We start from the raw sequence: 24,891 nt of genomic DNA on the forward strand, positions 1-24,891 counted from the left end.
AGGGCTTTTTGCTGCCCCTTTCTCGCTTACTCTCGTTCTGCAGAAGGAGACTGTTGACCAATTGAAGTATTGAAATAATAACAATTAGAACATTTAGCCCCTTTCAGACTGTTCTTAAAAGACTAATAAAGCTGGTACCCACGTATTTAAGCAAGTACTTGGTCTTCAGAAAATAATGCATCTCAGTGCATCTCCACAAATTTTAATGTAGCAATTAATAAAATGCAATCTTTGCATTAGTAATATCGACACAACAAAAAGCCCCAGGCAGCATCTAGATAGGGCACTGTGTCCCTGTGTAATGCTGTACATGTATTCTATCCTATCAGTATGCATTACAGAGAGGAGTTTAATGGGAAAGGCCAGGGATGTTGGAGCAGTTGTGCCAAAGAAGCAGAGGTAATAATTGAGCACATTCAAAAATGTTGAATAAACAGCACAGGATTACATTAAACAAACAATATGGTGAATCAACAACAAACCTGTAATGATTCAAGGATTAAAATCTAAAAATAAAAAAGGATATAAATAACAAAAGTACTGCATAGGGTTAATGATATGATTAAAAACTGCAACATTATCTCAAGTACATCAATTCATCCAGTTTAGAGTCTTTCAGTCTGTTCTCTTTAAGTGTTGTAATTCTATTTGAGAGAGAGTCAACACAGTTACTATCCACAAAGTGAGCTGTATTGACTGCCAAACTGGCGTAATAGATAACACAATGTGGAGTTCTTAAGTGTGATTTAGAGTGGCTTCCTAAAGTACAAGTGGACATTTTGATGGGGATGACTCTATACTGAGCATATAGTGTGCCTACCACTATCTGATTAGTGCCTAAAATGACTGCCTTAGCCTAGATGAATAACCCATTCAGGCCTCGTCTTAAGTATCTACTGCGCTGCTTTATGTCCGAGCCTCCGCTACCGAATGGCAACTCTGTTAAGTACGTGTGCTGCATGTGTGGGTGAGTGCTAGTCTTTGATCTAAGTATCTGGTAAATTACCATTTTATTCTAAAACAGTCTTTTGTGGGTTTGTTCATTTTGACTGCCAGCTTTGCCTCGGTACATGATGGCGCACGGGCAAGTGATGCAAGTGATTGTAAAGCAGAGGAAGTTGTATTTCAGTGCTCCTCCTATTTTTTTGTCTCTCAAAAACTGGGCAATCACCTAGACTACCCCCCCCCCACACACACACACACACACACACACACACACACACACACACACACACACACACACCTATTCCCCCTTCCTGTTTTTTAGGTTGCTTTCTCTCTCCCTTTTAGGCATTGCACTGCCTAAATTTGTCTGACTTTCATTTACTCTTTGTCCCTTCACTCCTCGGGCAAACTGCTTTTTTATCTAACCTTATTTAAGGCCCAATACCAACAGCATCAGTGTAGTTCTGGGCTGCCACAGCAACTAAGCCCTCCCCATCAGCAATTGTAGTCCCTCTCCTGACAGCTAGCTCCCCTCTCTCTATGGGGCCTACGAAGAGAGAACCATCTTCCCCAGTAGACGCCGATACACCCCTATCGGTCCTTTCCAGCTTGCGGTGCTTGCGTGGCTCTGGTGGTGTGTCCTTCTGGGTGAAGACGGCGCGAATTCTCTCCACGCAGACGTTGGCTGCCTCCTTCGTGTCACTGCAGAGCTGCGATAGGCTGAGGAAGCCATGGGGGAGGTCGTCCACCACGCACAGAGTGACAGGCTGGTTTATGTTCCTCAAACGCTTGGCAAACATCACAGAGTCATCCAGCATGGGGTCTAATGCACAAGCCTGAGAGGGGGGAGAGAAAAGCAGCAAGAGGGAGGGAAAGGGGTGGTGAAAAGCAAATTAGGATTCCCTTCAGACATGTCAAGAATCTTAATTAAGGGATGAAGAAAAGGAAGCCAAGCATCCCAGTCTCTTTTGTCCCCGCTTTCTTTACATTCTCGCTGACTCACTCTAGCCGCTTAAAAATCAGCAGCAATTTCTTCATTTTAACACCCTTCTCACATGAGAGAACAGGCGTCAACCTCCCCATCTCTCCCATCACACTCCGTCTCACTCTGATGTAAGCATTGTACAGTCCTCTGTAATTTAGCTCTTAACATTTTTGCATAGTTTTACCTCCTCAACCTTCTCTTTGCTCCTCCCTTGTCTTCTTCACCATCATAAACATACAATCCTCATCCTGGTCTGCTCCTGCAAGCTCTAACAACATCATATCCGCTAAGTTGAAAACTTGTTGAAGAAACATAGCGTATGAATGATCAGCTTTCTCATAGAGGATCATACATGCAACCAAATGTAGACAGTTGCAAGGGACTCAAAAGCCCTTTAATGTACTAATTGACAGCTTGACACTTGATTTGAGTGAGCAACCTTTGACCTATGTGTATTTAACTGTATAATTGCCCTCCTTTCCCATTTACCTACCATTATCCTGTCAATCATTCACACTGTTGCTTCTTCTTACCACTATGTGTACAGGTGGCAGCCCTTTCAGCATGCTATCAGGAGCCAGCAGAGGAGAGCAGAACGGATCCTTGAACACTGGAGAGCTGTGCAACCTCATCTTAGATGGCTTCTCTGAGCGCAGTGGCTCAAATCCCAAGGGGAACTCCACAGGGTGCTCCAGCTCTAATCCCTCCTCTACAGCAGGGGGTGGTAAGGCCACTGAGGACAGGTCGCTGGACGCAGCAGGATCTGCATCCTTGGAGAGGAAGAAATTCACATCTTCTGGCTACATAAAAAAAAATAAATAAATAAAAAAAGAGATGAGAAATAATTCAGGAGAGGTTAGACAGCACAGAGTTGATGGGGGAAGGTAATGTCGAGGAAATAAGAAGAAAGGCATAAACTATTAGACAGCAAACTTGATTACAAATACACACACGGCACTTTGTCCTTGTGAAGATCTTCTAAACCTTGGCTCGATGCCTGAGAGTCTTGGCTGAACAATCCCCATTTCAAGGAGAAAAAGCATATTTAAAATCTTGCGTCAACACTGCTTGCTATTTTTCCCAAGCCAGCCACTAATCTATTCTGCCTGTGTGAAAATACATGCGAGGATAATCTGCAATACCTAACTGGTACCCGCACAACCAAAACGTTTTGATATTCAGTCAGCATTTTAAAGCCAAATCTGTTCATTAGGCATGGGTGACATAATCTCAGCTGAGTTCATCGAGATGAAACATGCACATCACTGCAGGGTATACAACATTGTACGATAGCGGGCCAAAATATCTCAACGTTGATAAACTGTTGAGCCTCTTAAAAAGGCTATAGCTATAGGCTAAATAGTTTTATTGCAAGCTGTCTGAAAGCAAAGATAACCTGATCATAGGTTGGAGGCTGGTGTGATTTCTCTTCACTGCAATGGTGCAATAATTATCATCAAATACAGACCTTCCCATCATAACAGGTTAAATTCCCACAACAATCCCCACTAACAGCCGAGTGTTCTTTTAAGTATAGCCCTTAGCCATTTAATGCTGTTAACTTCTTCTGGATAAGAGCATCAACTGAGAGCATGCCAATCTCAATGTAAACATGTTCAAGTGTGACGTACAGTGCACTCATTGAACAACGGTGCACTGTAAGAAGTGGAATTGTTGTGGGATCCCAAGTCCTGGCAAGTCTGGCTCTTAACAGATAGATTCCTGGAGGGGAACTCTGAGGTCTCGGAGGCTACAGGGGGGTCTGCGTGACGAGAAGAGATGGTCGCCTCTGAAATGCTCTTCCTCACTGTGTCTAAGAAACAAGATGGAGAGAAGGGGAAATATAGTGATAATTGAGACATTTGGCAAAACAAAACTAAATGTTTGAGACAAACAAGAGAAACTAACAATACAAAAATAAGTAAAAAAAAAAAAAAATAAATAAAAAATTAAAAAAACGTATTAACCACACCAAGTGCAGTTCAGTCAGGAACACTCTCGTCACAGATTTAACCACTCATTGCAACAAATGGAAATACAGTTATGCTTGGCGCTGATGGCTCTGCTCTTGATAATGCTCCCTGGACCAGTCAAGCAGCATGCTAAGCTGAAACAGGGAGCACCATGCAGAAACCCCCCTGGGTAAAAAAAAAAAAAAAGAGTGAGCCAAAAGAAAGACATTGAAAACCATTTTTAAACTTTGAGTCATGTTAGGACTCTGAACTAGCCGCAGCAATGAGTGAAGCAGCATCAGCGTAGCAGGGAGGAGGGAGTCACATTTAAAAGGGCCGCCTTGATGTGAGAATAGCTGTGATTGGTGTGTGTCTGATAGGAATGATAATTCAATCAGCGGGCGTATGACTTCCGTGTCCTGCATGAACTAACGCTAAGCTTAATTATATGATGTGTAAAGTATAAAGACTTGGGGTCAATAGCAGCCAGAGGACAGGAAAAAATACACACATAGTAGTACACAATCACTTTTATTTATTCTACCGTTTCCACTTATCATATGTCCTCTGGTTGACAGCCAACAGCTAAAAGCATAAAATGCAAATTGGGATGTATCAGGAAGAATAGATAAGTGGGTGGAGGAAATTCAAATAGTGCGGTCACGGTGATATCATCCACCTGCCCCAAGCCGTCAAAACACAGCTGTAAGAGTCGTCATGGCTGGTCTCTTCACAAAGCGCCACCGATCTCCCATCTCTTTAATAATTAACCATCTCAGCACCATGATGGCCTTTTAATAATGTACACCCACCAATGACATTCTCATTTGTTTGGGCTTGCAGCTGTGGGGGTGTCACCTAACTAAGGAGACACCAGGGAAATTACGATTCGCCACCAGATTTACGGTGGCTACAATTAACAATTACTGTCAAAGCCCTGCTGCTCCAAAGAGGTGAATTGATATGAATGGGCTACAGGAGTGTTACCTAACAAGGTAGGATAAAGCAATAATTGGTTAGCTGAATGCTGAATAAAGGAGATTCATGTCAATAAGCTCCTCCATATAGGGTGAAAATGAACTTTGGGGCAGTTGATTTTGTTGCACTCACAATTGGCCTAATGAAGATGCTGAAAATGACAGACACACACAGACACACACCCTACTTTCAGCAGATAGATGTGATCAAAGACACAAGATAACTTTAAAAACAGTAGCTGCCATGCAAAAACACATTTAAGCCACCCACATCTCATCTAATGTTCCCACCTGAATGCACAAACACACCCATACACACAGTCATAAATCGGTGGTATACCAGTGTCTCCTGGTGGCACCTCTGCAGCTGTACTGGGGGAGGCTGAGGCTCTGTTGGAATCCAGCAGAGAGTGGATCCAGTTGGAGGCTCCCTGTCGGAAATCTCTGAGCAGCAGAGCTGTGTCTCTCCTCACCAGGCTCATCGTGCTCGCCTTCTCTATCTGTGTCTCTGTTTGCGGGTCAGCTCCTGGAGGAGACAGGGAGGAAGGCTTAGTAGGGAAAGATAGATGTACAAGAGAGATAAAAAGTGGTTTTGTTATTCTTGAATAAGCATGAATGAGTAACAACAGAAAGGATGGGAAAGAAATAACAGGAAAGGCATAATAGTGAGTTAAGTAGAAAGTTGTTGACAGTTGTTGGTTCAATACTGCAACATAGCAATTTGTATTACAGATAGCAACACGTGGTGAGTGTAGGAGTAAGTAGAAAATGATTAATGTTTTAGTTCAGTTACTGAAAGGTGACACAGGATAAACAATATCTCGGTCAGAATTTTGGAATATGTTGCCAATTACAGTCCTTTTCTTGTAAAGACAACAATTTATCAAAAGACTTGTAAGAGTTCTCCTGCTTTTTATATGCATTATTGACAACACATGAAAAACAATCTATACCCTAATAAGTTGAATTATTTCAGACACGATACAATACGGCTAGAATAAAATCCATAAAGGTTTATGATTACAATTTCTTATATTATACACATTGTATACTACATAAGGAATTCAGACAACAGTGAAATCCAAGATGAGAGCAACATTTTCAGTTTTATGATTAAGATTGTTATTACTGTCCTAAAACAGACATTAGTTGCATTGACACAAAATCTATTTAAATTTAGCTTTTTAGTATTTTAGCTGGTGGTCAGACTCAGTAATTTGAAGACAGCACTTTGGGCTTTAAAAAAATAAATAAAAGTATTTAATCAAATGGAATAGAATATCTTAATTGATTATGAAAATAACTATTCCAGCACTGCAAAAGAAAACACACCATTGAAGTGGGGTTGAATGAGGTACTTATCCATACTTTGGTGTTTTGAAGGGTTAGTTTGAATTCACCAAAGTCACACAATAACACAAACAAACCAATCGAGGTATCGATGGACCAGAAACTCCTGTGTTCTGCGAGGGAAAAATACTGTTTTTGTCAAACGAGTCTGGCATCAACAATAGTGAAGCCCATTATGTTAAGAATATATGTATAATGTGGAGCAGCAGAGACATGCAATAAAATGGAGGACAATAGATGTAAACTTAATTCTCAACTCAACCAGATAAATGAAAAATCCAGACCAGATTTTCTTTTTCACACACACACACACACACACACACACACACACACACACACACACACACACACACACACACACACACACACACACACACACACACACACACACACACACACACACACACACACACACACACACACACACACACACACACACACACACACACACACACCAGCGTAGGCGCTGAGACACCTGGAGAGCACACTGAGCGGCAGCAGGGGATCCATAAGTGTTAGCAGACGGGAGGGAGATGCGTAGGCGGTCAGCAGGGTAGCCGGGTAGATTGCCACGATGCCATCTGGCATTCGCACACCAAAGGCAGCAGCTCGCATTGATGTCGTCACAGACAAGTTGCCTCCCGCACTGTCACCAGCCAGACACACTTTCTCTCCGGTCCAGCCTGGAGAGATAAAAATAGGACAGTGACGATAGCGGTGAAGAAAAAGAGGGAAAGAAAACAACAGGAAAACATAGCAAAGTGGAACACAACAAATCTAAGAGAAATCCACTGTGGTGCAAGAAACAGCAGTGTGACACAAATCAAGTAACAGGATCTCTCTTCTCCACCATAACACTGCTGAATATGTGGCTGCTTTAAGGGGGTGTTGTCTCGCTGTCGGCCTCATGGCCGTGATATTGTTTTCTTGTACACTACAGCACAAACCTATTGCACTGCGATCACTGTTAATTTGACACAGCGTGCTTCAGCGGGCGGATGTACCCCAAATTGATCAGATGTCTTTTGTTGTCTGCCTGACTATCGAGCATCACAATTTGTGTGATATTGCAGAACACAGGGTAAAGTGCAAGACGTCGTGCTGCAGCAAGATTACTTTCAAAGTGATGAATTCTCTCGAGAGGTACAGGGAACTAGTAAATGTAGGCGAGGATTTACAGAAGCAGTCCACAGGACACCTTCACTCTGAAATGAGTGAGTTTGACCCCTTTTGTTATGCCTGCTCATTAAGTCTAATAAACCTACTTTCTTTTACCTGCCTAATGTATTTAGCATTTCAACTGCATATACTTTTCCAACTACTTTAGTAATTAAACAGAAAATGTATAGGGGAGCTAAAAAAAAGCCAGCACTCCAAAATAAACAATGCTGTGTGATTTATGTGTACCTAGTAGGTGGTGGTTTCTCAGAGCCCAGCAGTAGGCGTAGAAACACTCCTCCAGGGCCCTTGGGAAGGGGGCCTCAGGCGCCAGAGAGTAGTCCACTGACAGGATGGGGACACCAAGATCCTGGGACCAGCTCTTCAGATAGGGCTGCGCAAGACAGAAGACATGGGAATGGAGGGATTTATGAATATAAAAACACTTACTTTCACAGTGAATATATTACACGTTGTTAAATTTATGAGAAACAACAGCGACCACAATAAAACAAAGAGGTGGAGTGACAGAGAGAGAAAGAAATGTAGTGGGAGAGAGATGCGTGGGGGTGGACATTAAGCAGGATAAAAAGTTATGAAAATGATGTGTCCCTCTGATGTCATCTGTCTGCTTTCTGGCTTACTGTCTAGACAAAGGGAGAATGAGCTGTCCTTACAGTAACCTTCATTTCCTTTCTTCTCATACGGTAATAACAAAAGGTGCCCACATGTCCTAGTTTGCTGTGTATGAAGGAAAAAGAAAGGCAAGGGGATGGTGTGGATTTACACGGATTGTCTACCAAAGCATACTTCCTTTCAGAATACTTAGCGTTTCTCTTTTTCTTGTTGCTACAGTCAAGTAAAGTGTTTACTATTCTTATGCCAACCTAAGGCAAGTGCTTTACTTCCCAGCTGCAATGCAGTGACCTTAAAATGCAAGAAAGGCATCAAAACTTGACAAACAAAATATTCCTTCCAGCTAGCATTTGTCCTTTGTCTCCTCTGTCTTTATCTTCTCCAAACACCTTTTTGACAAGCTATGACAGGGCTGGCAGTGAAAGTGACAGTTCTCCATTCACAATGCCAGAAAAAGCACAGTGTGTGTATGTTTGTATGTTGCCTCACCTACCAGTGATTCAGTATGAAAAAAAGTAGCAGCTCCAACAGTGCTGTCTTAAAGCCCTACTTGTCACAATAAATCTTAAAGTGAGACCGCTGACAAGTGAGTGTGTGTGTGTTTCGGTCTGTGTGGGTTTGTACAAATCAGCAACTGTGTGTGTGTGTGTGTGTGTGTGTGTGTGTGTGTGTGTGAGTGAACAACAGCCATTGTTGCCAGTGAGTGTCAATATATGCCAGAGTCCATGGACAGGTGTCTCAGACATCATCTGCCTGCATAAAAGAAGCTAAGGGGTCACAACAAATGGCCCGAGAGATGAGTGGGCGGAGTCTCTCTCTCTCTCTCTCTCTCTGAGCAGTTAATCTGCAAATTTATACCTCTACTGGGATTGTGTGTGTGTGTTCCCTGTCCAAGTTGCTAAATGCACAGATGCCAACACATCCATTCCTGTGATCTCAGTATAATTGGGAACTGAGAGGACCAAAGGCTCCTGCCACTGAAGTCCAACTCTCCATCTCGCCCAGACAACACGCGAGACAGGATCGAGGGGAGAATACAGGAGTAGAGGACAGACATATGAGAAGTATAAAGGACAACCCAGGCCTCTGCCCTCAGATAAACTTTTTATTTTTCTATTCTTGCTTCCTTGGCCTTGCCTTGGGGATTAAGAGAGCAGAGGCACCTAGTAATATCAGGAAGAAGGTGAGTACAAAATAAGACAGGACAGAGATGTTAAAAGAGTGAACAAAAAGGATTGTGTGAGATATTACAAAAATTGAGAGGAAGGATGTGATAAAAAGGCAAGCCCTGAAGAAGAAGAAGAGAAAAGGATAGTCTGACAAGTCTTCCATTAGTGCCTGGGGTAATCTTTCTCTGTGGGGTTGTATAGTTCTCCGTTAATTCAACATGACAGCCCTGTTCACCCGCGTCTCTGATTGCTCCCCCTCATCCTCTTGTTGCTACGCAGCTGTAGATCAAGGATGCCCATGTCCTTGGCGATTTCACAGAGTCCTGTTCTGCTATAAGCAGCTTGATGCCACGACCGCACACAGTCACAGATGACCAGATTAACGTAGGCAGACAAGCACAGGTAGGTGCACAAACCGTTAAAAGGAACACGCCGACTTATTGGGAATTTAGCTTATTCAAAGTAACCCCCAGAGTTAGACAAGTCGATACATACCCTTCTCATCTCCGTGCGTGCTGTAATGCTGTCTGACGGCTCCAGCGGCATCAGGCCAGCACAGAACATGCAGGTGACTGGTTCCAGTAATCCTACTGCTAAGTGACAAAATAACGCCAACATGTTCCTATTTACATGTTGTGATTTATAGAGTCACAGCGTGTACAAAAAACAACGTAACATGAGACACAGCCGTCTTCTAACTGTAAACAAACCGGGAACTATATTCTCAGGCGGAAGAATATAGTACTTGGGCGGAGTGATATGCTCGCAGCAAGCCTGTCTGAGAATATAGTTCCCGGTTTGTTTACTGTTAGAAGATGGCTGTGTCTCATGTTACGTTGTTTTTGTACACGCCAGACTCTACAAATCACAACATGTAAATAGGAACATGTTGGCGTTATTTTGTCACTTTTGTCACAATTGGGAGCAGTAGGCTAGTTGGAACCAGTTACCTGCAGGATCTGTGCTGGGCTAAGCTAATGCTGGAACCGTCAGACAGTGTTACAGCACGCACGGAGATGAGAAGGGTATGTATGGACTTATCTAACTCTGGGGGTTACAGTGAATAAGCTAAATTCCCAATAAGTCGGCGTGTTCCTTTAAAATAAGTAGGTGGAATGCTTCCTCCTGCTACCATTTCATATATTGTCTCTTATGTAAACTTATAATAAAACTGGTTGACAAAAACAAGACTTTCTTTAAGTGCTTTATGGAGCAATGACAAGAAAGATCCAACTCAATGTTTAAGACATGAGCACAAAGCTTATGAGTATGTTAGTGTCCCCTTTTCTATCACAGTGATCTAGAAATTAATTCTAAGACAGGAGCCCCTCCACTATGAGAAAGAAAGAGGAATGAGGATGAAGTGAATGACAAGAAGCAATGATTACATGAAAGAGACAAGCAAGCCTTGTGTGCACCTTACCAGTAAAGAAGGCATGGAGGGAGGGCATAGTGTCACTATTTATATTACACAAGTTTTCAGGGATTAATTACAAAATAATTATCTAAAGAGCTCATTACATGTCACACTATTGACCAAGGAATACATTTATTTTATTTATTTATTTGACAGGGACAATGCACAGTTCCTTAGCAGTACCAGAGTTAGCTATAAGCTAATTTTCATCTGTAGTCCCTGGGCAGGAAACAGAGAATAACATCTCTGCCACACAGGAGTATAAAAATGCTAACACAACAATCAAATTTCACAGTATTAAAGCTCGCCCACTACAACAACAACAAAAAACCAAAACATGAAGACAACACTACAACAACAATACGATTTCACAACATTAAAACACCACAACAATAGTACCAACAATAAAATCACAACATTAAGACATCACAACAACAGGACTTCACAACATTAAGGTTAGCTGTTTGGGTTTATGCTTGATGGGAACATAATTGGGTTGATTTCAGCCATGATTTCATCTTTAATTTAAAACCAGCAAAGCGGTTATATTCTCTTATCTCTCTTGGTACGGAGTTCCAATACTTTGTGGCTCTAACAGAGCAGATCAGATTTAGACTGCTAAGTCCTCTGCTCCTCTGCTGTCAACTAGTGTCCGTCTACTCTACACTTAAATTAGCTGAGATTCAATTAGTTTAAGAAAACACAGCCATAGAACGGATGCAAAGCTGAATTGGATGATTGCTGTGGCAACACTGGCTTAAATCCTGGAAAAACAACATCTAAGCCAGGTGTCTAAAGGTGGAGGTGCAGGGTTTTCTGCATTTGGATATGTAGACGCCACATCACATAATATACTGTTTCCTGCATTTTTAACCAACTGTTCCATTATAAATATCACAAATAGGTCAAATACATGATATATTAAATATAGCATGTGAAAAGTCTTTTGGATTCAGTTTTTCTTGCAAAATAAAACTAAATCACATTGCTTTTCTGGTCAGGAATAAGGAAAACTCTATTTGAAGATTACAATCTCACCTCATGGGACTTGGAGGTCTGGGCCACAAATCCTCCCCCATGGAAGTGGATCAGGAGACAGGGAGATGAGGGGAGGCGCTTGGTCTTCAGCCCCAGCGACAAAGAGATGGAGCCCCCCTCAGCGCGGGCAAGAGACAGCAGAGCTTCACTGTCCTGGAGAGAGTGAGACAGAGAGGTGGAGGAAGAGGAACGAATGAACAAAAGAAGAGAAAAATCACACACAACTAATATAGAACATCACATAACAGCTGCTGATGTTTGCATCACTCTCATAACTGTCCACAGACTGTGTATACTGCAAACAAAGCCTTGTTTTCATTGGTAATATATTTTATTGCTAGTGTTAGCAACAGGGCTCCCGTGAGAGAACGATATACTAGCTGTTCTGCAGCAGCTTGCTGCCAGCCTCTTTGGGCTTGCATGAACACACACTAATACCCATTCATTAACAAAAACAAGAAGGGAGGGTAGCTTTGGCTGAGAGGGAGGGTTTCCGCAGATGCAGGCTTGTATTTTGTGACATTAAAAAAAAGACACTGTTGTTCTGTTGGAGCGTGATCAATGGCTAAAATTGTTTGTTGATAGCATGTCTGGTTAAGTGCTAGGCTACAAAGAAAGAAGTGCAAGCTTGGATGGAGAGAGGGAGTCTCCCAAGAGAATTAGGGAGGCAGAGTAGAAAAAGTGAGAGTGATACCTATGACAGAAAAATAGAGCGAGGGGGACATAATGAAGGGGATTAAGTCCATGAGGATGAGTCGGAGCTGTCGTTTACTCTAGCTCAGAGGAATACCAGATATGTTAATGCATACTGTTCGAATATTTTAAGAATTTGTATGACTGGTATGCAAGCCGGTTTAAAAAGTGCAAGTGGAAGAAAACTGTCATAAACTAGGTCACACAACTAATACTTAATACTTTGCTTGTCTAGTTTTGCATAAAATTTGACATTATGAAGCTGTTTTTATTGCATTTTCCAATGCACCACTACAGTGTGAACATAATAATGATTTAAATACCTGTCCTTCACGTAAGTCATAGGAGATGAGCCTCATCTGAACTGGAGCAGTGCCGATGTGAGCTGATGGTGGAGCTATAGTTACAGATGCTCTGTGGTTGGCCACCAGGGGAAGGTCAAAGGGCACGGCGGGAACAGAAAGAGTCCGGTTCACCTTAACTTGAGTGGATGTTATACTGGCGAGACTCTGGAGGAAGAGAGATGATGGTGAAAAAAAGAGAAAGAGGTGGACAGAAAGAATTGAGACAGAAAGTCAGAGAGAAAGAGAAGAGTGCAAGTTACAGAGCGAGCCAGGTCACCGGAGAGAGAGAAAAACAGGATGAATAAATCATGAACCCCATCGAATAAATTTAATTCCACTCTATTATTACTATCGGCCTATAGGCCAAAATGCATAATCATAAAAAGGTATTTTACCGTAGAAGAGTAAAATATTCCTGTTACAGTTTTAAAATTGAAAACAGGGCAGCACACTTGTCTGTGTGCATGGGTTAGTGGTGATAACAGTAGTAGTAGATTACAGATACCTTAGGAATGTGTTTGTGTGTGAGAAGAAGCATTACCAGTCAACTCACCGACAGGACTTCGGTCTCAGTGATGTTCCAGAATGCCTTCCAGAAATGGACGTCCAGGTTCTGGGTGATGCGTTCAAATTCTGACCCTCTCAACTCTGGGTCAATGGCGTACTTCCCTGAGGTAAAGAAAGAGCTGGCTGCTACACCTGGGGCAAGGAGTAAGAATGACATAATGAGGAGGGTATAATATTGGGTAAGAGACACCAAAGAAAGAGTAATACCATAAAAGAAATGGGATTTGAGTTAAAAGAAAAGGGAAAGAATAGAGGAACGTGTATGGTTGAGGAGGGAGTGAAAATGGAAACAAAAAGTGATGGCGGACAAATAACAAAAGCTCAGAATAATGGGGATGAAAACAGCGAAAGATAAACAGTAGAAAGGAGGGCATAAAACAATAACATTTAGAATAAACTCGCTGATAATGCAAAAGAAGGAAAGTGAAAGGATGGAAGGAAAGGCAGATGGTCAAGAAGGAAATCAAGTGCTAAAACACGGCAAACCTCAGAGATAAGGCCCTAATCGAGAACAGTCGTCAAACTCAGAGTGAATTGGCTTTGACGTACTCACAGCACTATAATCTTATTGCCACACGGATGTTCCAGGTCCACTGTGCTAGTGCTAATGTTGAAACAATCATTTTATGGTATTGCAATCAAATTCTACCCTGCCTTTAATGTTCTGCAAGAAATCAAGGATGGGCAGTAAAGAAAGGGAGGGAATTCCACTCTTAGACAGCTTGGGACACACAGCTAATGCAGCTAAGGAGCCGGAGGACAGAAGCAATTTCTTCATATAGGCCTATAGCATGTGTTCACTACAGAGGACTTTGACGAAGGGGTGATAAGGTTTCAGTACACTCACCGTATGGTGCAACACCTCCGGCCTCCACTGTGGTGCAGCACAGAGCGCAAGAAACCATGAGAGTCAAAATGATTCTTTTTTAAAATGTTAAATATTAACGCGTGGGCACGCTGAAAAATGTGTATATGATGGTGCATGTTCTTCTATTCCTGCCTCTGTACATAACTGGGTGCATGTTCAAAACATTTTGAAATATAGAAGAAGCACACCAGTTAGCCCTTGAGATTCCAAAGGATGAAAGAGCATCTACAATCCAAGCACACAACATCAAAAGGTACACTGTCAGGGGTCAAGGAGCAATGTAGTAGAAGAGGCGGCGTGTGGTTGAGTACGATCTATGAATGAGAATTAAGTGACTGGATGATGAGAGGGTACAGCTGGTAGACGAGATGATGCTGACCTATTCCTGACTGATGGCGTTTGTAGTTTTCTCCAAAGGCCACAAGGCCAATAGCGATGGTCTGGAGACAGGGCCGAATGCCTGGACTGAACTGGAGGGATAGACAAAAACAGAGACAGGATTTAAATTATTATCCATGGTGCATTTAAAAACAAGAAATGGACTACAATTAAAAGAAACTGCTGTCATTCGACCAGAGAAAGTGAAACATAGATGATGGGATATCTGAATATCAGAAGTCTGAAACATTATAAATTAATGCAGACAGTACTACCAAGGTTTCAAATTTTGACCTCTTTCCGCTGAGGGTTCAGCCTCTCTCATTAAAATCAACTAAGAACAGAGACATTGGCCCTCATTTATCAACCTAACGTAGAAACCAGCGCAGATATGAGCGCAGAAATCATCTTACGAGAGGCTTCACGTGTGATTTATGAAACGTTCGTATCACACCAATCAGAGCGTAAGAATGGTCGTACATTGATAAATGCAGCGGCTGGAAACGATCGTAATTTAAATATCATGCCCCAATATATTCTCGGTTTTGAGGCCTCGCCCCTACAATTTACGACATTGCAAGACGTAATCCGGCTGAGAAGCGGCACTTTTCAGAGGTGGAGATTGAAACCCTGATATCTCGGGTTCATTTGCACTAACGTGTGTACTTTTTGGCAGCCTGGAACCGGTTATTAAAGGCTGTAGAAAGAATGCGGAATGGAAAGAGATCACTGATGCGGTCAACAGTGTTGCCGTAGTAAATCGGACTCCAGCTGAAGTTTAGCCTATTTAATTTATACATCCTTGACGCATTTTCTATAGTCCTAATAGTAATATACAGGCTTATTGCAATCTCTTAGGCCTACATGGTGTACCTATATTTAAATAAACACACGGTAGCGGAGTTTATGCAGTGTCTTTTATTTTACTCGTGTTTTCTTTCATAAGTCAGAACGAGGCAACAGCTGAGGGAGAGCGCGTGTCCTCCGCCCCCAGTGCTGGACCACCACCTCGACCCTGTCTCCTGACAGCAGAGGGGCTGGGAAAATAAGCCGAAATAACTCGGTCAATGGCAGAAATAAATCGTTCACGACATATAAATGAAAACCTGAATAATAAATAAAAATGTTGTGCATCGTCATGTTTCCTGTAGCCTATGGATATCATTGCCAAACATAACACTATAGGCTACCTTTTAAAAGCGAGGAATAATAATATCCTGTCTCCTTCAGTTGGTGGCTGTTCTGGACACTGCTCTCTGGGCATCGGGTCCTCTGGCTCCATCGCTACATTTATGGCACCCAGTTTCCCTGCGAGATGTTGTGCAGAACCCCACAGGCTAAAACAATGTTGCAGACTTTTTCTGCCGTGTATAGGGTCCCCCACTGATGCGAGCCATCTGCTCTTAAACAATCCGATGGAGCGCTCCACCGTGGCACGTGTGCGTACATGTGCACTATTGTACCGGCTCATAGAGGTCTTCTAAAAGAGCCAGATCTGCCATTGCTGATAAGTGATCAACTGATGACTTCTCCTTCTCCTGTTAAACTGATTATATGCTGCACTGCAAGGCCACGCTGACTCAGAAACTTGCGTACAAGAGTTCAGACCAGACGTGAGATTTGATCGCAGCCTACGATCACGTCCAAATTGATAAATGCCGAGCTTTGCGTAGGAATCGGCGTACGCCCGTCGTACGCCTGTTTTAGGTCGTACGCACTTTTCATAAATGAGGGCCAATGTCTGTAAAGATAAGCCTTCCCTCTGTTCATCCAAATCTATTACTCACTTCATTTTACCTGCAGGTTTGGGCAGCAGGAGTCCTTTGTATCTCTGTATTTGTTTCCTGGCTTTTACATATCGCACTTCTGACAGCTCTTGCTCTCTTTTCAGGGTCAGTTCCTTTAGTCTGGTGACAAACTAGCCCCTGACACAGTTTTTGTTCTCTAACATCAACAGGTCACTTCTTTTTTAAAACAGAATACCATTTTGATTGACAGGCTATGGGAGACTTGTGTAGCGAGCTTTATTCTGTACATGAAACGCCCTAATATTTTATATATATATATATATATATATATATATATATATATTTTTTTTTTTTTTTTTTTTTTTTTTTGAGCTACATAATCTAATATGGACAGTAACATAAGAGTAAAGTATCTCTGCCAGAACTGTGGATGTAAGTACATCCAGTTGCTTGTCTGTACAGTATGTGTCAAGTGAGAAATGGTGGGTTTGAGGTTGCTTTTCATTACATTTTCTCTGCATTGTTGTAAGATATTTTATTGTTGTTCTTTATGCACGTTAAGGTTTTTAAATTCCCTGCCTTTCTTCTACTTTTGCTTCACCTAAAACCCCAGTTCTGAACCATCAAGCATGAGGCACTGCTAAGCCTCCCCATTCTTCACAATTCCCACTACCTATCCCTGTGCCATGCAGCTCATCTCACCTGAAAGCCAAGGCAACGGCCATAGAAGCACCCCTTGTGCATGGATGAGTATTCGCGGACAAAGCTCTCACTGAGACCACTTTCATCCTGGAAAAAAAGGTTGCCATAGCTGTTGTCATGTAGCATGCGTTGAGCCAGGTAGAGCAGAGCGCGCAGCTGGCACAGAGCGTTGCAGTAGGCCTCCATCTCCCCCGCGTTGTGTGCTACTCGAAAAAAGATGCTGCGGCGGTTGGCGGTGATGTAGCGCCCCTTCTGGATGATGTGGAGAAGGCAACAGCGCACTACCTAGAAAATGATGAAGAATGTGTAAATAAAATTTTGGGGGAAAATGTTTTTTATTCCAAAATGTGTCATCTACTGTGCCATGTCACCTGCTCCATACACCAAAATAAAATCAGCATAGCAAGTTCATTTAAGTTGAATTACAAGCACATTATGTAAAGTATTTTATTTGTTAATAAAAAGGACCGACTTGTTACAAAATTATATGTAATGATACGTTTTCTTGAGATAATGAGATAATAATTTTCTTAAAAATTGATCCATAGCATTTTGACTTATAACAAAGCAAATCATAGTTTTTAATTGTGCAATCATTAAAGAGCCATGTCTTCTGGGTCTGCTTAAACTGTAATTAAGATTAGGTTGTTGAGTTTGAAGGAAGAAAAAAACAAAACAATGTATGATAGCATGCGTGAATGTGAGCATGTGAAAAGCTTACTGCTTCACAAGGGTCTTACAGATTAGTCTGAGTAGCACTGTGGGAATGAGAAGGATTATAAATGTGGAAATGGAAAGGCAAGAAAACAAAGCAGCATTCATTTGCTGCTATGCTAGACTCGTTCAGTTGTGGTAGGTTGCAGCCACTGAAGGTCACGATGTTTCATCAATAACTGCAGAAGAGTACAGTGGGTACAGTAGGGGAAGATATTCTGCAGCTGGAGGAATTTATCTAACCTGACTCGCAACATAAAATCAATCTGTAAAACAAATGGACTGACCTTGAAACAAAGTGATATCAAGGTAAACAGGGGCTGGTGAGCACTTTCTCACAGTGTGGAGAGAATATTGATACGAATGTATTGCGTTATGAGGCTTATTATTTTCAATGCAATCCAATGCTTGACTCGTGCACACAAAACATCCCACAGCTTACCTTGACCAGTGAGCGATAGCCATTGGCAGGTATGTGTGGGTCAAAGTCATAATGATGGTAAACTGCAGCGAAGCCGGAGATAACGGGCTCCAGGCTGCGAGCATGCTCCTTGATCAGCTTCATGGTATCCACCAGCCGCCGTGCCGCATCACCCTGTGAACCCTTAGCTCCTCCTGAGAAGAAGGTGGCATTCTCTTCGCACACGTTGTACAGGGCCGCAAACACTGCCTTGGTGTCCATCACTAAGAGCAGTGAGATAGAGAAGCAAGACAAAGGTTGAAACCGAAACAGAAATCCATTGTATGTAGGGAAGGTTGCATGTGCATAATCATATTTTCTAATAATAATTCATGTCATTCTTTATGTATTGTAGTGTGGAAATTTCTCTTTTCGGCAGATTACTGACTTGTATGCCAATAACACCCACTGATCTCGCTATCAATTATGCCACCTTGCTGACTCCCATGCATACTTAATTTGTAGAATTAAAAGATCTTTTTTTTCTGTATTTGTTAAACTTGATTGTCAGCTGGTATCTGGTCCTGCAAGCATAAAAAAAATAAAAAAATAAAAAAAGCAGCCCGATCCCTATTCTGAACCACACCCACACTTGATATTAGCATGTAGACACTGCACAAGGTGGGATATAATTGGAGATATCCTACATAATGTTCTCTTACTCCTATTAACTAATCTTGCATAGCTTGTCGTATAGAAGCTCATTGATTGAAACGGGTTAAGCAAGCCTTGAAATTAAATGATGTAAAGCCGGGCTAAGCAGCCAAAATCCACCGAGATCTAGGCAGACATGCACGGAAAAGGAGGAGAAGGCAGAGGCCCTTTGCTAACGTCATGCTGCTGGGGAAAAACAAAGATTAGTCATACACTGGCAAAAACACATAAACACACTCACATAAGAGTCCCAAAGGGAGGTATACAGCTGACAACACACAGCTGAGTCTGTTTATCAAGTGTGCCCATACCCTTGTCCTAATGCAGCATAACAAAGATCTAGTGCTATGTCCCGGTTGGATTCCTACTGTTGGACTGAGCTCTTCTGACAAGTCACCCGAGACATCGGTTTCCACAACACCTAAGCCTGGGAACTAGCTGGTACTTACTGTATAGTGTGACTGGCACGCTCAGAGACAGAGGAAAGAGGAGAAGGACTGGTGGACACAGAAAAAAACAAAAGGATCGGAGACAGCAGTGCTTCTCGAATAGATGTGAAAGTGAGAACTTTAGGGGAGAAGCGGAAAATAAGGTCTTTGTCATGGATGGGTTTTAACTAGGGCTGTCAAACAATAAATTTTTTTTTTTTTTAATCGCGATTAATCGCTGAATTTCTATAGTTAATTGTGATTAATTGCATGTTTTATCACATGATTAAAATTCTATAATTTTTCATTTCAGAACTGTTTTTAAGTACATATTAACAATGGAAAGCAATTCTTACCAGTGTATCTTGATTGGGAATCAAATGAATGCAAGGAAAGTTACTTTATGAACTTGACTTTAAGATTTGTATTTGTTTATTTTTTTATTTACTGTAAACAAATCACACATGAATGACACAGCCGTCAAACACCTTGCATGTACCATAGCAGCTGACACAGACCATCCGCTGAATCCATTCTTTATACTACTTCCATCCGGCTGCAGATACCGAGCACTGAACTGGACTAAAGCCTATTTCAAAAAAGGTTTTGTCCCCACCGCTATCACAATGCTGAACAAACTATAATACTACAACCACAATCTCAGTTGCCTTGCAAAGTTCGCACATTTTATATGTCTATGGGTGTCTTAATGTGATGTTTTTGTATATGTGTTATACGTTTTATGTGTTCTATATGTGGTGCTGTGCTATGGAAAGAAGAGGAAGATGTGTGGAAATGATTATCCCTATGAAACAATAAAGACTATCTATCTAAACTGTAAAACGAAAAATGAAAAATGTATGAATCTGTCATTGTTGCACAATTCCTCCAAGTACCTAACCTAAAAACCCCTATCCTTACCAGTAGGTCTTTGGTATCGTTTGGGTGTTTTCCGATACTGGTGCTAAAGCAATACTTTTAAAACGGTGCTGGTGCCTAAACGGTGCCTGAACCGGTACTTTTCAATAAAGTAAAAAAGAACAGTAGTAAACAACAGTCGGCGACTTGTTTATTGCTAAGACCATGGTCAAAATTAAAGATTTAATAATAATGTAATAACTATAACTTAGAACAATAACTTATTTCACCAGTAAATTTCTCTTGAAAGAAAAAAAACAACCACCAGATGGGAGAAGGGTATTTTACAATTACTGTGAATGCACCACGAGGCTGCCTGTTGTAAGTGAACGCACCGTCTGTGTTGTTTAATTCCGACAAAGGCAGCTGCCGTGCTTTGGTGATATTTTAATTCGGCTTTACACAATGTGCATATAGCTTTCGACTTGTCTACAAGCCGTCCGGGAGTTTTGGAAAATAAAAAGCGCCATTCAGAATTGTGTTGCTGCTTTCTCCATCATGCATGCAGCAGCAGGAGTTGTTACGAGTAGTGACAGACCGATAGTTTATTCCCACCATTATTTACAGACAGGCGTACACAGGCAGCTCTGTGTTGTTAGAGACGCTGCAGTTCACGTGCAGACCATGCACTGCCCCTCCCCGCAGTCTTAAATTACAAATCAAGCACTTTATTTCAATGGCTACTTTTCAGGTTTATGGTTTTCTTAAATTATTTAAATGTGCTGACAAAGGACAGCAAGCAATGCATCATCAAGTCTGTGTTGTAGATGTTGATGAAAGCCTTTTACCCTTGCAGTTAACCATATGCAGTGCACCCATCCAAATGATGCACATTGCACACATAATTTGGGTGATATGAATGTAAGAGGATTGCAGAAGTGACACTGATCTGTGTTTTTGTTTATTATTTTTAAAGAAATGGCAGAGCAGATTCCGAAAACAAATCCAGTGTGGCACAGTTTACATTTTTATGATGTTGAGGGAGCAAAAGCAATCTGCATCTGTTCCAAATATCGGCTCAAGAAAATCGACAGTCCGTATCGGTCATCGGCTAAGGCGGATGAAAAAATAAAACGGCATCGGCACTAAAAAAAAAAAATCCCTAGTTACGAGGAAGTATGGCAGTTTGATGATAAGTAAAGGTGCGGCAAAGGGTCAAAATAGTAGCCCGTTAGGCACGACGTGAAGCCGAGCGAAGTGTAAAAATAAATTAATAAATGGTGGCATGCGATTAAAAATAAAATGAATGCGTTATGCTCGGCCCTTAATCGCATCGCGATTAACGCATTAATGCTGACAGCCCTAGTTTTAACCAATTACCTTGCAGGACTGAAGAATGAACGAGAGATAATGATCGGTTCAAAACTCTTGAATAAATACTGCTGTGTTAAATCATCCTTAGTGCAACATGACATCATGACTTCGCATAAACATACTCGCCACTTTCCTAAAGCCAATGGCATACAAATTGGTGTCATACATACGCCACTTCATGAGAACAGTCTGAGTCAATGGAGGCCAAACGGCGTTGATAAATATGCTAAAAAGAGAGAATGCGTCTTGATAACACACCAATAATGGCATACAAATTGGCGTGTCATACATACGCCACTTCATGAGATCAGTCTGCTTAGTTAAACTATTCATACCTCTTGAACATCCCAAATGACATCAGCCACCCTTGGAATTAGCACACACCCACCCACAAACGTTTGCTTTTATAACTTCAACTGAGGCCAGTACAATAAAGCAATACAGAAAAATAAATAAATAATAAATAAATAAAGAAAGAAAGTAAAAACAGCACAGTGGTTTCTTCATAGATCCCCACAGCAACATCTTGGGATGTGGAGCAAAGATTGCCTATGCGTGCTAAAAAGTGAACAGATTCTACAAAAGTGAAATATTGTTTTGAGGGTCACAGAAATAATGGAGACCTTATCGCACAATTATTCTGCTATTCCATGCCATTCAGGAAGAGTAATAGGGGAGGCAATTTCAGTTTGCTGGGAGGAATTATCCCTCAGCATCCAAGAAGAGACATTTATCAGCCATATGACTTCTAGGACACGCATATTGCATGAAAAATGTCTTCAGCAGTTGCCCATCTTCTCATTTTTCTGTCTCGTCATTACTTTTAACTCCTCAGGGAGGGCTTTTTTTTAACCATAAGCTACAAGGTAAGATGATCTTCTATATGGACATTATTCCATATTGGATGCCAATGTGTCACAGTTAAAGGTTTAGCCATGGATAAATCAATTAAACCATATCACAAAGATTTCTTTCAAATGATTTGAAGTTAGCAAAACTGAAAAATGTCCACTTCAGCATTTAGCACTCTGCTACTGGTTTAGATTATGCTAAAAATGGAAAACAAGTCTCATCTGAATATACCCACCTTTAACATTAACAGAAACCAATGACAATGCAGAAATATGTAGTTATGTGCCATATCCACTTATTTATGTTCCCCGTTTCTATTTCTGTCACAAGCCAAATTGTTGTAATCATCTGCAAACTGCAATGTCCTTTTGGTTTTAAGAGGCATTCCTTGGCCCTAGGGTATAGAGACGGACTGAAAGAAATCTTCAGAGCCAAATGAGAGAGAGCAGCACTGCAGCGGATTGCATATGAAAATGTAATAAACAATAGGGCAAACTACTGCAACAGTTAAGAACATAAATATAAAATGGAAATATTACAATACAAATACGTAAAAGTCTATAATAAATATGTACAATATAACAGTTTAAAGGCCGTACGGTTTTGTGCAGGGTATGCAAAAATAATCTGGTCCAATCTAGTAATTCAGGGATAATAGTCCAGGACGTGTGTTAATGTAATTTGTAATGACTGTCAGAGTGTCAGTCAACGTTGTTGGTGTGGCCCAGGTTGAACTTCTTCAACTGCCGCAGAAGGTACATTATCGGTTGTGATTTTTGATGAGGGAGCTAATGTCCTGAAAGATAATGGAACCCAGGAAGTGCAAGGACTCCATTGTTGACTAACGCGTCACCCATGGTGATCGGGGCGGGTGGGGCTGCATTCTTTCCGGAAATCCACAACCATCTTCACTGTCTTCAGAGCGTTTAGCTCCAGGTTGTTCTGACTGCAGCATGTCACCAGATGGTCAATCTACCACCTGTAGGCGGACTCCTCCCCACCAGAGAGGAGTCCAATGAGGGTGGTGTTGTCCGCAAACGTCAGGAAATTCTTGCAAAAGCTTAGTTAAGCAGCTTGGGGCCTTATTTCACACCGATTAAACCATGTGAAAGAAACACTCTAAAATAAACTTGTCTCGTGACTTTAAGGAGAACTCTACACTAATACAGAATTTACATTGTGCTAGTTATCTTAAATTACAATCTAGAAATATAGCCAACTCTCTCCCTAACATGCCTCTGAACATCAGAATTTGAGATCTCTGGTGACACTTTTTGAGTTTGATCATTTGACAGACAATTAACATTAACACCATGGACTGGGTTCAGAGAATGTTTTTTTTATCCAAATGACTTCTACTGCGATTTAGATCTTACAGCTGTAAATGAGCAAATTCCCCTCTATCCCAGTTATATCCTAATTGGTTCTGTCACTACATCTACAGTAGTGGTTCCCTTATTCACTGTCTCTGGAAGAGCTTTAGGCCATGTATTGACTCTACATAACAACATCACTATAGTTTGTTCATCTTAGAGAGGCGTCCAAGCAAAACGGAGCTGTACAGGATTAAGAAAATGTGAATTACATTTTGGGGTGGATGTTATCTTTACTCGAGTCTGAAATACTGCAGAGTTGTAGCAGGAGAGAAAGATTGAGGAGGCACAAAACATTAGTAAATTGGATTTTTTTTTTTTGCCAATATATTATGCAAACATCAATCCTACAAATCCATCATGAAGATCAATGAAGGAAGCGTACAGTACTTGCATACATCATGTCAAAACAATTCAGCAAGGACAAACACACAATCCTGGGATTATTGCTCAATCTCCGGTATTGATCAAGAACTAGTAGATTACGTACTACTTGTAAATGTTCTGAAGCTGACAACACAGGAAACAGTTACTCATTTTGTCAGCATAAAACTGGAAACACTAAGAGACACACACAAAGAACATCTATAAATAAACATTCATCTGTCTGCATAAACACAAGCAGCAGTGCGGCCTTAGGGAACACAATGACACAATTTGGTCAAGCAGTCACCCAAATGCCATGCTGCAGGACCAGCTATAGTAGTCAAACCAGTTTGGGCAAGCAGCCAAAATTAAATTTCATTGCTTAAGTAGAGCTGGTGGTACAACTCTCTTAGCTGGGCAAGCCAACAGTCCTTATGTTGATAGAGTTAGCTAGGCGGAAACTTTATGAACCCCTGGATTAGCATAAACTGTTCTAAAACGCGCTTAATGACAATAAAGCGAGCGGACATTACACCCCTGTCTAACTACAGGGAGTATATGATAAGCAAATACAATGCAAATGAACACAGTTATGTGAAGCAGTGCAATCAAGTTCAAACATGCCATGACCCAGTGAAGACTTCACCTCTGTTTGACAAGATTAATGCCCCAAACAGAAAAACAATGTAGCTGTCACTCACTACACAAATACATGACTCACCTGCTTGCAATATCACATCGCCCTTTTCTGCATCAGCAAATGCTCCACATATCTACGTCTTTCTAGGTCAGCACAAAGCAATATGTTTCAGCATCATCCCTTACTGTGTTACTGACAAAAGTGGTCACTGTAATCCCACTACAACCATTGAATTGCACCTGGTT

General features: G+C 41.4%; 1 protein-coding gene across 6 annotated transcripts in view; it reads right to left on the reverse strand.

The window, feature by feature from the left end:
* Positions 1-1,209: 1,209 nt before the first annotated feature.
* The window catches only part of lipeb (lipase, hormone-sensitive b), a 28,279-nt gene continuing 4,597 nt past the window's right edge, over positions 1,210-24,891 (reverse strand). For 4 of the 6 annotated variants that reach the window (XM_028580141.1, XM_028580143.1, XM_028580142.1 and 1 more), the window contains 12 exons: positions 18,084-18,325; positions 16,928-17,212; positions 14,479-14,569; positions 13,218-13,363; positions 12,644-12,829; positions 11,628-11,780; positions 7,617-7,761; positions 6,665-6,892; positions 5,200-5,385; positions 3,562-3,743; positions 2,464-2,730; positions 1,210-1,781 (listed from right to left, as the gene is read on the reverse strand). In XM_028580141.1, the coding sequence (XP_028435942.1) occupies positions 1,377-1,781; positions 2,464-2,730; positions 3,562-3,743; positions 5,200-5,385; positions 6,665-6,892; positions 7,617-7,761; positions 11,628-11,780; positions 12,644-12,829; positions 13,218-13,363; positions 14,479-14,569; positions 16,928-17,212; positions 18,084-18,323 (2,514 nt within the window). In that variant the 5' untranslated portion in view covers positions 18,324-18,325 and the 3' untranslated portion in view covers positions 1,210-1,376. Of the gene's footprint in view, positions 1,782-2,114; positions 2,199-2,463; positions 2,731-3,561; positions 3,744-5,199; positions 5,386-6,664; positions 6,893-7,616; positions 7,762-11,627; positions 11,781-12,643; positions 12,830-13,217; positions 13,364-14,478; positions 14,570-16,927; positions 17,213-18,083; positions 18,326-24,891 lie in introns of all 6 variants that reach the window. The other 2 variants (XM_028580144.1, XM_028580139.1) reach the window with 2 other exon arrangements.

The sequence above is a fragment of the Perca flavescens genome, chromosome 6 (assembly GCF_004354835.1).
Source record: "Perca flavescens isolate YP-PL-M2 chromosome 6, PFLA_1.0, whole genome shotgun sequence".
NCBI classification, from domain to species: Eukaryota; Metazoa; Chordata; class Actinopteri; order Perciformes; family Percidae; genus Perca; species Perca flavescens.